Source organism: Arachis stenosperma, chromosome 7 (genome assembly GCF_014773155.1).
Source record: "Arachis stenosperma cultivar V10309 chromosome 7, arast.V10309.gnm1.PFL2, whole genome shotgun sequence".
Classification (NCBI taxonomy): Eukaryota; Viridiplantae; Streptophyta; class Magnoliopsida; order Fabales; family Fabaceae; genus Arachis; species Arachis stenosperma.
In genome coordinates, this window is record NC_080383.1 from 84,929,179 (window position 1) to 84,943,286 (window position 14,108).

General features: G+C 31.4%; 2 protein-coding genes across 2 annotated transcripts; both read right to left on the bottom strand.

Moving 5' to 3' along the window:
- Nucleotides 1-5,194: 5,194 nt before the first annotated feature.
- LOC130941593 (uncharacterized) lies at nucleotides 5,195-5,909 on the bottom strand. Its single transcript, XM_057870153.1, has one exon. The coding sequence runs from the start codon at nucleotides 5,820-5,822 to the stop codon at nucleotides 5,301-5,303; it is 522 nt and encodes a 173-aa protein (XP_057726136.1). The 5' UTR covers nucleotides 5,823-5,909; the 3' UTR covers nucleotides 5,195-5,300.
- Nucleotides 5,910-11,849: 5,940 nt separating this feature from the next.
- Nucleotides 11,850-13,883, bottom strand: LOC130940034 (actin-like). The gene is made up of 6 exons (XM_057868087.1): nucleotides 13,858-13,883; nucleotides 13,476-13,575; nucleotides 12,957-13,067; nucleotides 12,716-12,837; nucleotides 12,140-12,611; nucleotides 11,850-11,915 (listed from the first exon to the last, which is right to left on the bottom strand). The coding sequence occupies exons 1-6, from the start codon at nucleotides 13,881-13,883 to the stop codon at nucleotides 11,850-11,852; spliced, it is 897 nt and encodes a 298-aa protein (XP_057724070.1).
- Between the last annotated feature and the right edge of the window lie 225 nt (nucleotides 13,884-14,108).

The following is a 14,108-nucleotide window of genomic DNA, read 5'->3' on the forward strand; positions in this document are numbered from 1 at the left end:
AAGAAGTAATCTCAATTATATGATTTGGTCAGAGCCTAATGATATTTTCAAGTAAATCATCAATTCTGATGTAGGATAAGTGGTTGCTTTAGTCTTCTCTTTTGTTTAGATACTAAAAAAAAATTTAATGATACACATTATTTATAAATTTATTTCAAATATAAAACAACAAAGTATAAATTTTTCATAACTTATCACTTTAACGCACTCAATACATTTCTTAAGAAGATATTAACGTGGGACATTATAATTATGAGTTTAATTGGTATATATTTACATAATTAATGATTTTATATTCTTATTATATTGAATTCAAACATTTGAATACTTATTAATTTAGGTAGTAAGTAGGGACTAGTTCTATAGGGATCCTAAATAGTTATGGGTACCATACTCCTTATTTAAAGGTGTGTGAATAGATGGGTTTTATTTTAAATAATTGGTGTAATTGTATGTTTTTTATTTATATTTTTAATTTATATTTTGGCAAACCCATGTTATGCTATTAAATTTTGGGAAGAATTTTAAGTATACTAGATACACCAATATTTCAATAATTTTAACCGTTAATCTCAATTATAATATATATAATATTAATTAAAATCAACGATTAAAATTATTAGAATACCGATAGTTCAAATACAGTTAAAAACTTTTCTAAATTTTACCTATACTCTTTTAGTTAGATGTTCTTTTTTGTTGGAGTAAGGAGTTCAAGGATCCTAAGAACAAAAAGAAAAAACAACAAATTAACCAACTCCCCTTAACCTATGAAAGTTACAACAATCTAAGAACAAATGATGTTTAATATTAGGAGGGGGCTATTGAAAATATAGAAACCATGAAAAAAGAGTTGACCCTTTCTGGCAAGACCATTCGCCATAGAGTTCGCCACCCGTAGCGTGTGAAGCCACTCAATCTTCTAGAGCCTCCAAGTTAGGAGAACAATATCTTCTAAGAGAGCGCTACACGGGTGGGATGAAGGAGACCCATTTTTTATGAAGGAAATTGCCATTGCTGAATCAGATTCAACGATAATGTTGTAAAACTAATTTGCATTTGTAATCCTTTCACAACTCTCCAAAGTTTCACATGCATGATATTAAAAGTGTTCAAATCTAAATCAAATCAAATTAAACTTTTCATCCAATCTAATCTAAATCGAAATCTGATTAAAACTATACTAATTTGCATTTGATTTTTTTTACAAACCACATCGATTGAATCAGATTTTAAATCTACTTTTAAAATTGATCTAATCAAATTTAAACCGCAGAATGTAATATAATATTATTATTTTATTATTATATTAAAATTTTACTTATAATATATTTAACTTGTTATACATTTTTATATCTTATTCATGTATTATTATTATTTAGTGAATATTTTATTTATTCAAAATGAGATTTATTTATTCTAACCAACATATAATTTTTGTTCTATTATTATATTATTGTTAATTTTTTAAGATACTATTAATACTTATTATGTCATTGTTGGTTATTTAAGATTTAATATTGAGACTTGTTATGTGTATTTATTATTTTTTTTAATTTACAAAACAACAAATCCAATCTAATCCAAACCATTTTGAAATTAGATGTGATTAGATTAAATTATTAGAAAGAATCATCCAATCCAAACTGCACTGCAAGTAAAATTAGTGTTTTGATTGGACAAATTTTTGACAAAATCTGATCCAAATTGCACGACGAATGTCCCTACATGATAGACTTCCTAGGTTGCATGCAAATCCAAGAAGAAACCTCTTTAGGTGGTCGCAAAAATACCTCCTCCCCTCCTGTGCACACGTTGCATTGTTGGATGTTGAGTAAAATGAGCCGTTAATGTTAAGCTTGATGCTGGCTTTATTTGGAGGCATCCATCTAATAAGCTGTTGTTGGTCTGATTTCAACTCTCCCAAAGCAGGTTGTAGTAGTGCATACGGATGGCAAACCCGCCCCGCCAAAAGTCCGTCCTCTGGTAGACTGGCCTGCCCTGCCCCACCTCGCTTAAAGATTTCTAAATTCACAAACATTAAAGTCTTTATAATTATAAATATGTAATAAACATGATCATAAACCAACCTTTTTGTAAAAACACCCCTGGCAAAAAAAGCACTAGGCCCGCCAAGGAAGCCTGCCCGCCCTGCCAAAGCCCATCAAAGCCCGATTTAAGCGATGCGGGTTAGGCGAACTTTTAAGTATGGCGGTCTCAGATTTTCAGGCTGGCTCGTCTTTTTTGGCGGGTTATGTGACCAGTCCGATAGGTTTAGACTTATTTTTCACCCCTAGTAGTGCAGATTTATGATCTCATAAGATCTCACATGGATGGACGAGGCTGTAATAGCAGGATACATCATCAGATTATTAAAGATTAACTTGTTTCTAAAGTACGACACGGACGATATAGCTACTCCAAGCAAAATATACCACTCATTTTTCATTAATAGGTTATCGATGGGCCAATCACGTTTAGCCATTAATTATGTTTATCGGCTGATGATGTTGCCACACTAGATCTCCTTCACTTCCACACAAGGTTGAAGATGTAGTCAACAATGGCAAGCACGCCATAAATGATTTGGTAAGCAAACTTGATTGAAGGCTCCATCAGAGGACCATGTCCAAGCAATCCAATTGGTTCTCTTCCATAAGAAGAGAGGAAAAGTGTAGCAATTTTCTTAACAATACTATCCAACAGTCACTTTTTGAGTTTATTCTCATCCCATGCTCCTGAAACCGGAAGAAAATCCATCAAGGAAGTATATAGGTCAGGAGATGCATTTGTCTATGTGGAGTGGTTAGACAGAGCTCCAAGATTCGGCACCCAATTGTGGTTCTAGAAGTTAATAAGGCTTCCATTCTCAATCTGCCAAACATAGTTACTCTTAACTTCCTCTCAGGTGGAGCAAACGCCTTTTTGATCCAATCGCTGGAGCGTCACTTCTTCTTATCAACCTCTGGTAGGATATCATTCCCATACTTATACTTATATCGAAGGACACAAACCCACAGAGAGTCTTTCTTCTCAACTAAACCCAATCCAATCTTCATCATAAAAGCGTAGTTGACATCCCTCTTGTGCCTTATGCCAAGCCCTCTCGAGCTTCTTGGCATGCTAACTTCTTTTCAATTTAAAAGACAAAATTTTTTGAACTGCTCAGCTTCTACCTACAAGAAGTTCCTATATTTGCGATCAAGCATATTACGAATAGAAACGGGAACAATGACAGTTTGCATACTATAAGAGGGAAGAGTTACCAGAATATATTTTACCATAGTGGCTCTCCCATGCAAGGATAGGGAGGATGCTTTCAAACTATTCAACCCATGATTCATCTTATTGATGATCCCAATGTACTTTGTTAACCTTGGAGTAGAGAAGAGGAACACCAAGATATTTTTCAAAATCATCCGTCCTTGCAAAGTTCAGTGAATTATTAATCTCACACAAAACATGGTTTTTCACATTCTTAAAGAAGAAGATGAAAGTTTTCTTATTATCCACTTTCTGACCCCAAACTCTAATAAAAAGTATCTAAAATTTTGCTAATAATGTTAGCTATTCCATAGTAGCTTCATCAAAGAGAATCAAGTTATTCGCAAAGCAAGAATGTGATAGAGTAGGGGTCTCTTGATTGAGATGGATATGCATCTCTAGAAATCGTGGTCAATAGTAGTCGAGAAATGAGCTGAGACACTAGTTCAATGCACAAAACAAAGATATATAGGAAAATATGGGGTCACATTTCCGAATTCCTCTAGAAGAAAAAAATTCATCCAAGAGTAGTTCACCATTCAATAATACCCTCATTTTAGTATATGAAAATACAGCTAGCAATCAGTTCAACAAAGTTAGTAAGAACCCCTATGTCGAAAAGAGTATATCTGATGAAGCTCTGCTTGAGCCTATCCTTTTGTAGATCAATCCACTACAAGAAAAGAGAGTTATTTTAGCACTCTTTTTTTAACACAATAGTTAAGTGTAAAAATTAATATATATTTTTGACAAATATTATAAATGTCGAATTCTCTATATTTTCTTGATGAATAATTTGACTGTAGAAAATTTATCCTCAATTTTGACACTCATTTATTTTCAACTTACTCTATTATTCCTCTTTTTCGTTGAGCTATGTCAATTTTGGCATCACACTACTCTCAATTTGGGATTATACTACTCATTTTTCATCTTTAAAATCTCAGTTGATTCTTCAGTTTCAAGATCTCATCTCATTCTTTGTTAAAAATTTTTACTGAGAATTTTTTTATGGTCAATAAGCGTCAAAATAAATAGTATTTTTGACGGTAAATAAGTGTCACAAAAAATATATTCTCAAATTTTTCTAACAAATTATTTTTGACAGCCAATATTTATCAAAATAAGATTTAACCTTTTTTTTATAATTACTTATATGTTAAAAATACTAAATACTATTTTTGACAAAATTTTTATGCACATATTTCTATAGTTAAAATAGTGTCAAAATTTGTTATTTTGACTAATTTTAATTTTTTTTAACACATATAATCCTAAAAAATAATCTATATTATTATAGTGATCTTAATATCCATCCATTCTTTTACTCTTTTCTTATTTTTTTATTGAGTAAAAAATCTCTTGAACAATAATAATATTATCAGAATTATGACGTCTATACACAAAACTATATTGAGTTGGAATCACCAGCTTCTCTATCACTCTCCTAAATTTTTTAGTTAGGGTAAATTTCAAGCGTTAAATCTTTAACCCATCTCTTCTAATGTTTATATTTATTGGATCATTTGATGTTTAATTTTTTATCAGAACTAACATTTTAAACGTGCCAATTATTGTGTTATTAACCAATTAGTACAATAAATTTCTTGATAGTAAGTCATTTGAATATTTAATCAAATTAACAAATTGTTCGAACAATAATTATCATTGAATTATAATTAATTTAAATTGATTGAGTGATTAATTCAGCTGTTTGTTTAAACAAATATTAGAATTCCAAGTTCCATTTTATACCTACAACATTCTATTGACTAATCCAATTAATAGAATAATTTCTCCTCCATACTCTCTATTATTGTTACCGAATACTGATGGTTAATTACTATGATATATAGATAATTCCACTAAACTTTAGAACATATTAGCAGTGTAATTTACCTACGAAAGTATATTGAAAAATAAGAAACCACACCTTAATATAAAATTTTTGTGCTTATATTATGGCACGAGTACTGCACTATTTTCATTAATTTGAGAATTCCAAATTACATAACATCATCAGTGCATAATCAATCTCATCTCACTATGTTATAATAACTGTCTTGCCAAAATAATGAATTGCTATCATTTTGTTCTTCCATTACATACCCTTCATAATCCTTCAAGCTATTATTCTCAACAACTACTCCATCATAAGGATCATCAATACACCAGCAGCTATTGTCATGATGATCACACGGTGAGGATGGCACGAAATCCATATCCACCCAGTCCACCCCAAATTCATCGTTTGATGAGGCCAAGTAATCCTGGCCGTCCACGTGTCCCATCTTGGTCCATGATGATTCTGAATAATCACCATGACCTAATTCCATGTTCTTATTGTTATTGCTTCCACTTGTTATTATTTCAGCTTCAAATGATCTGATCAAGCTGTTTAACCTATCATCATGATCATCATCACTTTCAGCAGCATCATGATCATCATCAAATGATGATTCATCCATTAGTGAGATGAGAAGAGCACCGTTGATTTCCATGACCTCATCGTCACCGTTGATGAAGCCCAAAGTTTCACAAACTTGATGAGAAGCCATCTTTGTTTTCTTTGCCAATAGAAGAGAAAGAACGAAGAAACTAAACAAGCTTCAATGAATTGTGTGTGTTTGTATTATGAATGAAAGTTTGAGGGGTTTATATAGGAACACATGAGGTGTCATATCACTTCAACTAATTTATGAAACAACCATCATGACCTAGACAGCCATGTGCTGATGTCCACAAGTTAAAGGGACCTATATTAATTAAATAATTATATGGATTTGATCAGGATTCATGCATGCTAAATATATTAATGCAATGTATGTATGTGGCATATAGAGGGAAAGCTCCACATTAATGAATAAAGAATATAATATAAATAATACAATACTACGTCCATATTCTATGTCAATCGAACTTATTTTTATACGGTAACGATATGTTTCAAACAATATATATATATATATAGAGAGAGAGAGAGGATATGAAAAAATAAAATTTATTAACCAACTTAAACTGATCTAATAATTAATTAATAATTTATTTAAGCAATTTTTAATATTTTTATCATCATTTAGTTAGAACAAACACTAAATTATCATTTTACTAACTTAGGTATGTAAATTTTAAAAGAATATGGGTGTAAATTGTATTGATTTATGAGTGTAAATTTATTGATTCATGTGTACAAAATTTTAGTAAATATAAGTATAAATTATATACTTCTTGTATGCAAAACGTATGTAAATATGGGTGTAAATTATTGCTAAAAATGAAAATATTTGCTAGCCATATAGCATTGTTCTAGTGAAAATTCGAATTCCACAACTTATTAATTAGTCATAATTTTTAACCTATTGGATTAAGAAATACCGTAAAAATTTTAATTTTTTTTTAAATTTATATCAAAATTATATATTTCAATCTTACTAGCTAGTTATGTCTCTTTTTAATTTTAGAAAAAGTAGAGATAATCAACTTTTTAGTTATTTTAATTCTAACCATTTTTATTTTTTTAAAGAATTTAAGATTTATAATTTAAAATTAAAGGTTTATAATTATTTAAATTTAAAATTTAAAATAAATAAAATAATATAAAAAAATTATTTAATATTAACTGAAAGATTAGCTTTCTATTATTACTCTATTTCTATATATCTCAATATGTGTAATTAAACAAATATTATATTCAGTTGCGTGTATATATTTTGTGTTTATAAACACAATCAAATCAAAACATAGTCTAATAAATTCTCATATATTATTAAGTCAATATCTACTTTATTACTTCTGAATTTTGACGTGATTTATAATTAGATACCTTATGTTTTTTTAATTTACAACAAATTTATTTATTATTTATGTGATTATAAACATCTAAAATTTATGTTTACAAATATCCATACTTGTTAACATAAATATGTACACATAGGTAGCGTTTGTTTGCAGGTACTGAGACAGAGACTGAGAGACTGAGACTCAGTATTGTGTTTGTTAGTTCAGAGACTGGTACTAAAATGTCTGTCTCTGTCTCTAAAATTTCAGTATTTCAGTACCTCCAAAAAGTAGGGACACAGGGGACTGAAATTTTTAGAGATGGAGACTGAAACTTTAATAACATTTTATACCTTAAATACTCTCATTTCAATTAATTAATTCCAATTTTATCTTTTGTGCAAATTAAATTAGAGTTTCATTCTTGTTTCAATTCCTGTCTCTCATTTTGCACCAAACAGAATACTGAAATTTGTTTCAATCCCTGTCTCTCAGTCTCTGTCTCTCAGTCTCAGTCTTTCTGTCTCTGTCTCTCCACCAAACGCTACCATACAGACGTATGTATAATCGTGTAGTCGTGTGGTATAGGCGTATAGCAGAGCAATAAGTGCGGCTTCACGTAAGCAAGATTGTGTGAATCATGGAATCTGACCCAAATCTTCAACTTAAATTAGGTTAATTGGGACAATGGAAAACATGAAAAGACAAAGCTTTCAGTGGCTGAAACTTGAAGTTGCAATTCAATAAAGAAGGGAATAGTTTAATATGATAAGAGGCTGACTTGTTTGCAGTGTGTTTGTGTTAGAAAAGCATAGCTAGAGACACAACCGCATAAATAATTTCACTTATAAATAGTACCATTGTTCCACATTCCTAAATGATAACTAGCTACCAATTTTTTTATTTTATTTTATTTTATTTTATAGGAAGATAGAAAGGAATAATGTGACCTTTTTGGGTTCCCTGCATGTATGAAGGTGGGAGAATGAATTTTTTAATAAAAACATTTCATATTACTTTTAATTTTTATATAAGTCTTTTTTTATTTATCTCATGTTATTTTTTTTTAATTCATCAAGATTGAACTCTAGATCTATTGAACACAGAACTTTAATATTATATCCAAAAATCGCTTCTTTAAAAAATTTAGACTAATAAAAGGGACAATATAAATTGTTATATGACTGTCGATAATTTATAATTTTATAAATATAACATCTAAAAGTTTAAGCCGTCGATTTGGCCATCAATTTTAACGGTGTTTTTTATAGTGTTGTATAGTTAATATTATTTAATTATTCTAACAATAATTAAAAAAATATAAAATAAAATAATTTTAGGCCGATCTTCTGTTATTTTTCCTAAACAATTAATTTTAAAGTTATGATTATAAGCATTCATTTCTTAGTTAGTTTGATTAATTATTTTTTAATTTTAAATTATTATAACTACTCCTTATAAAATAGTTAGTATTATTACCTAAGTTAGACTCTGTACGTAGTTTATGTCATCTCTCTCTTTTTCTCTCTCTCTTTCTCTCTCTCTCTCTCTATATATATATATATATATATATTAGGGAGAATCACAAAATGAAACTATAAAATGTAAGTGGATTTTTTTTAATTATTATTCTCATTTCTCCACTTTATGTATTCTTTAATTTTAGATAAGGCACAATTTGGGAATAAATTGGGGCCACTTGTATTTGACAATGTCAAGTCTTTAGAAAGGAGGTTGAAAAATCACCTTATCATCTCATATTTTGGAATTGAAGGTACTGAAAATCTGGATTGTGGGGCTTTCTAAGATTATGCCCAACTTTTATTTATACATTATTGTTATTTATATAAGTGTAATGAAAAGATATGCCGTCTATAACAAAAAAAAAAAAAAGGAAATATGCCATTAATGAATAATGATTAACGCATGAAACCAAGTGGACCCAATTTAAATTCATATCTTTGATACCTATGTTTGTGACCATCCAACTCACATTTTGATGCACATGTTGCCACTAGAACATTTTTATTCCATTTTTGGGGGTTTAATTATTAATTAATATTTAGATTAGTAGATGATACGAATATCACTTTAAAATAATGGAGGGTGGATCAACCTATTGGAATTTTTGAATATTTAATCCTTAGATTATTTACATTAAAAACGCCATAAAAAAATTGTTAAATGCTGTCGAATTTTTTGTTATTGTCAGATTTATTTTCGGTAAAATCGACAGTAATATATTATTTATTAATAACTATCCTTAGATTTATCAATAATAAATTCAACGATAAACTTAAATTTAAATTGAATATGTTAGGTTTATTTGAGATTAAGAGGCAGGTAGCGACGAAGTTTGATGTAATAAGAATCTAGAGGAGTGATGGTGATGCTGCGGGATGAAAATACATTAGGTCGGAAGGTGCTTCGCGTTGTTTGCTATTATTTTAGGATGAAATTATGTTTAAAATGAGTCACTGTCATAAAAGGGAGCGTTGGCTGTGTGTTGAATGGGTCTTATTCAAAATAATTTCAATTGTGCTTTCTTTGGTGTATGGAGGCTCATACAAGAGAAGATCACTACAACATTTTCAGGTTGAGGCAACATTTAAAAAGTGTTACTTAAAGGCAGGCAAAAAGTTGCTTTTGATCTATGGCAACACTTTTGGACCTAAGGTAACGTTTTTGGGCGGCGTTGCATATGCAGCCGTTGCCTTTGATAAAGGCGATCAAAGACAACACTTTTTTGTTTCAAAAGCAACGCTTTTGAAAGCAACACTTACCAAGTGTTACCTTTGGTTAAAAAACAACAACACTTCAGAGGTGTGTTTGAGACAACACTTTTGTGGTGTTGTCTTTTTTCTCATATTTTGGCCACTACTAACAAGTGTTGCCTATTTACCATAAAATGCAACTCTTTTACGCGTTGTTTATAAGTTTGAATTTGCAATCTTTTGAAGTGTTGCTTATTAGTTTTGAATATACAACCTTTAAAAGCATTGTCTTTTCTTTTGGATATACAACCTATACAAGTGTTGCCTTTTCTTTTAGATATGCAACCATCCTAATATTCAAAATATGTAACTAATAGAATGGTTACTTTTTTGGCAAAAATAAAAGTTTTTTGTAATAAAAATACAAAAAACAATAAAATTTTTCGTTCATACATGTGTAATTATTTTAATTAATAAATAAGTTTGCGCACAACAAAAAAAATTTTATAAAAGAGACAAAATAACTAATAATAACATTCTAATTAAAATAGATATTAAAAAGCTCAATTAGTATTTCAAATACATATTTATCAGGTAGCTGCTCCTCTTAGAGCTGCAAACATTAATAATTAAGATCAGGGTCATCATTACTATCTCTTAGTTCACAATACCATGCCAACATGAACACAAGACACATTTTGTCCTATGAGGAGCTAATTGACAATGCAACTATACTCTTGTTGATTCTTGACAGTGTCATCAAGGAGTGCTACCTGTTGCAGTTGCAGTGGTAAGAGTAGTGATATCATCATGAGAGCGGACATTTACAGCTGAACTAACCACAAAAGCTAGGTGACCTCTCTAAGTCCTCATTGCCTCAGCAGCCTCGATAGACTGCGTGGCCACCAATGTGGCTGCAGAGGCCATAGCCATGTCAATCTTGGCTATCCTCTCATCCTTGCTTGGTGCAGATGAAGCAGCCATTGCAGCCACTGAGATGGTACATTGCAGCTGAGCATTGTGAGTTCTTGTTTCTTCTTTCTTTTTCTCCCTTCTGTCTCCCTGGCCATGCTAGTAAATCAGTGCAAATATCTAGCACAACATCTACAAATTCGAGATTAAAAAGAATTTAGTTAGTATATTACTATATCAAGGATCATAAGTAGAAAGCCTTAGTTCCAAAGCATATGGTCGAACAATACAAACATATATCAATTTAGCTTAGTTTTTATTATTGAGAAAGTTATACTGTTATATTAGAAAATCAAATCACTAATGATTTGACATTTGAGAATCACACCCATCGCCTCTCTGTGAATCAAATTCTACCTTTGCAGCTTAGTCTTGTTCATATTGAGACGATAAAGATGCCTTCATGATCCTGATAACACCAAAAACTATCTTTATGCCTAAGATCAAAATTTTAAAACAGTCGCACAATCACAAAATATAAAGGGGAAAATAAAAACATTGGTGCTGGATGGAAACAAACAGTGAACATTGTATTAGTTGTTCTCTCGTCAAACCAATCTTTTCTTCTGTGAAATTCACAGTGTCACAAACGCCTTCTTAATTCATGCTTCATCCTCTTCCTTTTGAACACAGACAAAAAACAAACACACACATAAACATTCATTCAAATTGTTCAATAAGCACAGCCATTTGAGGACATCACACAGCCAACATAACCAAAAGGTTCAACTCAAATTAAATGAGACCTATAGCATTAAAAACAAGACACTTTCAGAGCATGGTTCTTTGCTTTTTTCTTATGCTTCTATTTCATCCACTTAATACTGTGAATTATGTCTAATATATAGCAGTATATCTACTATAAAAATATTCTTGCAAAAAATGGTTGGTTTAACCAAATTGAATAGTAACAGTACATAGTTTTTATTATACAACAAAATGGTAATGAGGATAAAAAAGAATTCAATGAAGAATCTTTCATATCTTGCTTAGCTTATGCTTTTAAAATATAGAAACATGGAAAAAATGGTAACAATATAGGAAAAGGAGAGCTCCTCAATCAACTGATAGTATTATATGTAATGAAAATGTGAATTGTAACTTGTTGAAAGCTTTGCAACATTAGAAGCATTTCCTGTGAACGATTGATGGACCTAATTCATCATATTCTGCCTTTGCAATCCACATCTACACTCGAGCAGATAACATATAAAAATTAATGATAATTTCATAACAAGATATATGATACGTCTAACATTGATAAGCCACTGACATGCCTTATGAAAAATTAACATGTTGTAGACCACTAGACCAATTTATTATTTCCTTTATATATATATTATTTTTTATTTATATTACCTAATACTTTAAGTTAATATTTTATTTATAGAAATGCACACTACTATACGTACCTGTTGGAAGGTGTTGAGTGAAGCCAAAATGGGGCTTCCAATCCAGACACTACTTCCTCTCGGGCGGTGCAACAACCTTATCTTCATGCTACTGGGTGCCAATGCAGAAATCTCCTTGCTCATCCTATCAGCAATACCCGGAAACATTGTGGTTCCACCACTCAAAACAATGTTACCATAAAGATCCTTCCTGATATCAACATCACACTTCATGATCGAGTTGTAAGTCGTTTCGTGTATGCCTGCGGCTTCCATTCCGATCATGGACGGCTGGAACAACACTTCCAGGCACCGGAACCTTTCTGCCCCTATTGTGATCACCTGACCGTCCGGCAGCTCGTAGCTCTTCTCCACCGGTGAATTCCTGAAGCATGGATTGAGGAAGAGTGAATGCAAACGTGAATCATTGTCATATTCGTCTAAAAAAAGACCTAGCATTTTCTTATCACCACAGTAACAACAAAATCCCTTCCTAACAACATACAACAAAAATAACAAGCCTGGCTTGTGCAATTTTTCACCACCTTGCAGTATTGAAGTGACTTCTAAGATTCAAAAAAATAAATCAAAACTTACCCAATCTTCTTCAGCTCTCTTGTCTTTTCTCCTCCAGAAATAGTCCTCAAGAGCCTCTTAGTATACATGTCTCGTGCTTGCGAACTATTTTTTGCATGGGCTGCTCTAACCCAAGCTGGTTCCTGTGATGAAAAACAGTGACATAGAGCAACATAATGTGTCATGTCACATGAAACAATTTGAATTGGAAAGTAATGAAATGTAGAATGTTAAAATAATGAGAAGAAATAATGTCCATTACCGAAGGAACCAAACAAGAGAAACCGAACTTAATCAACAATAGAGCATGCTCCATTATCAAAATCACCACGAGTCCCGGCTCAATCTTCCATTTTCCCTCCTCATCGAATAGCTATGCTAGAAGTGCACAATTAGTGCAAATGGACATCAATATGAGAAACTGCAAAACAGAGAAAATCTCTTCTCAGTGTGATATAAAATTAAAAACTAGGTATAATGATTTATAACATGAAGAACAGGGTTTAGAGATGAAATACTCATTCATGTCTAATTTTCTGTCTAAATTTCTTCATTAATTAGAATTATGAAGTTTGATAAGATATATCATAAAGAAAGGCATTGAATGAATGCCTATGATGCAATGAGCATGGAGAAAACACCGATACTCTGAAACAAAGAGCATGGAGAAGCAGAGTTTATAGATAGGAATTTATCAATGTAAAAAATAAGAGAAAAAGAATCTCTACTACACACAAGACATCACTAATTGCTTTATTTTCATGAAAGTTATAAGTATTACAGTTTTGACCACTAACATGAATTCAATTATACTGAGAGTTGAAAAACTTGTCAAGAAACTCTCTTGCACTTTGCTGAATCTATCAACATCTTCCTCCTCCCTGAAGAAGTAAGTTCAACTAAGCAGAGAAAAAGAAAAAGTGAAGGTAATTGGAAGCATTATGAAAAACCTAGCAGTAAATTGATTGAACCGGAAGCATTCTCAGGTCTCAGCCAACTCCAACACCTACAATAACTATGAATCTAATCTTAAGTTCCCTAAATTGAGATTCCACCAACAATAATTAAATAATTAAAGAACAGGCCAACGAATACACAATAAAAATAAAACATTGCAGTGATTTAATAGGATCATAATTAATTAAATAGTAATTTCTCATTACCAGAATTTCTCATCAACTTCAGCCATAACAAAACTGAGTAAAGCAAGGAGCCTATCTGTGATGGAAAGAGCACGAGCACCACGGGGGAGCAGAGCATATCAACACCCAGCCAGGGGCCAAGCAAAACGTCACAAGTAGAAGAAGGCGAGGAAATTGGAATCGAGTAGAGCAAAATTCAGAAGCTTAAAATGCAGAGCGACGAACACGACGGCGATGTGAGCAGCGACGAGCACGAAGGAGCGCGAGCAGAG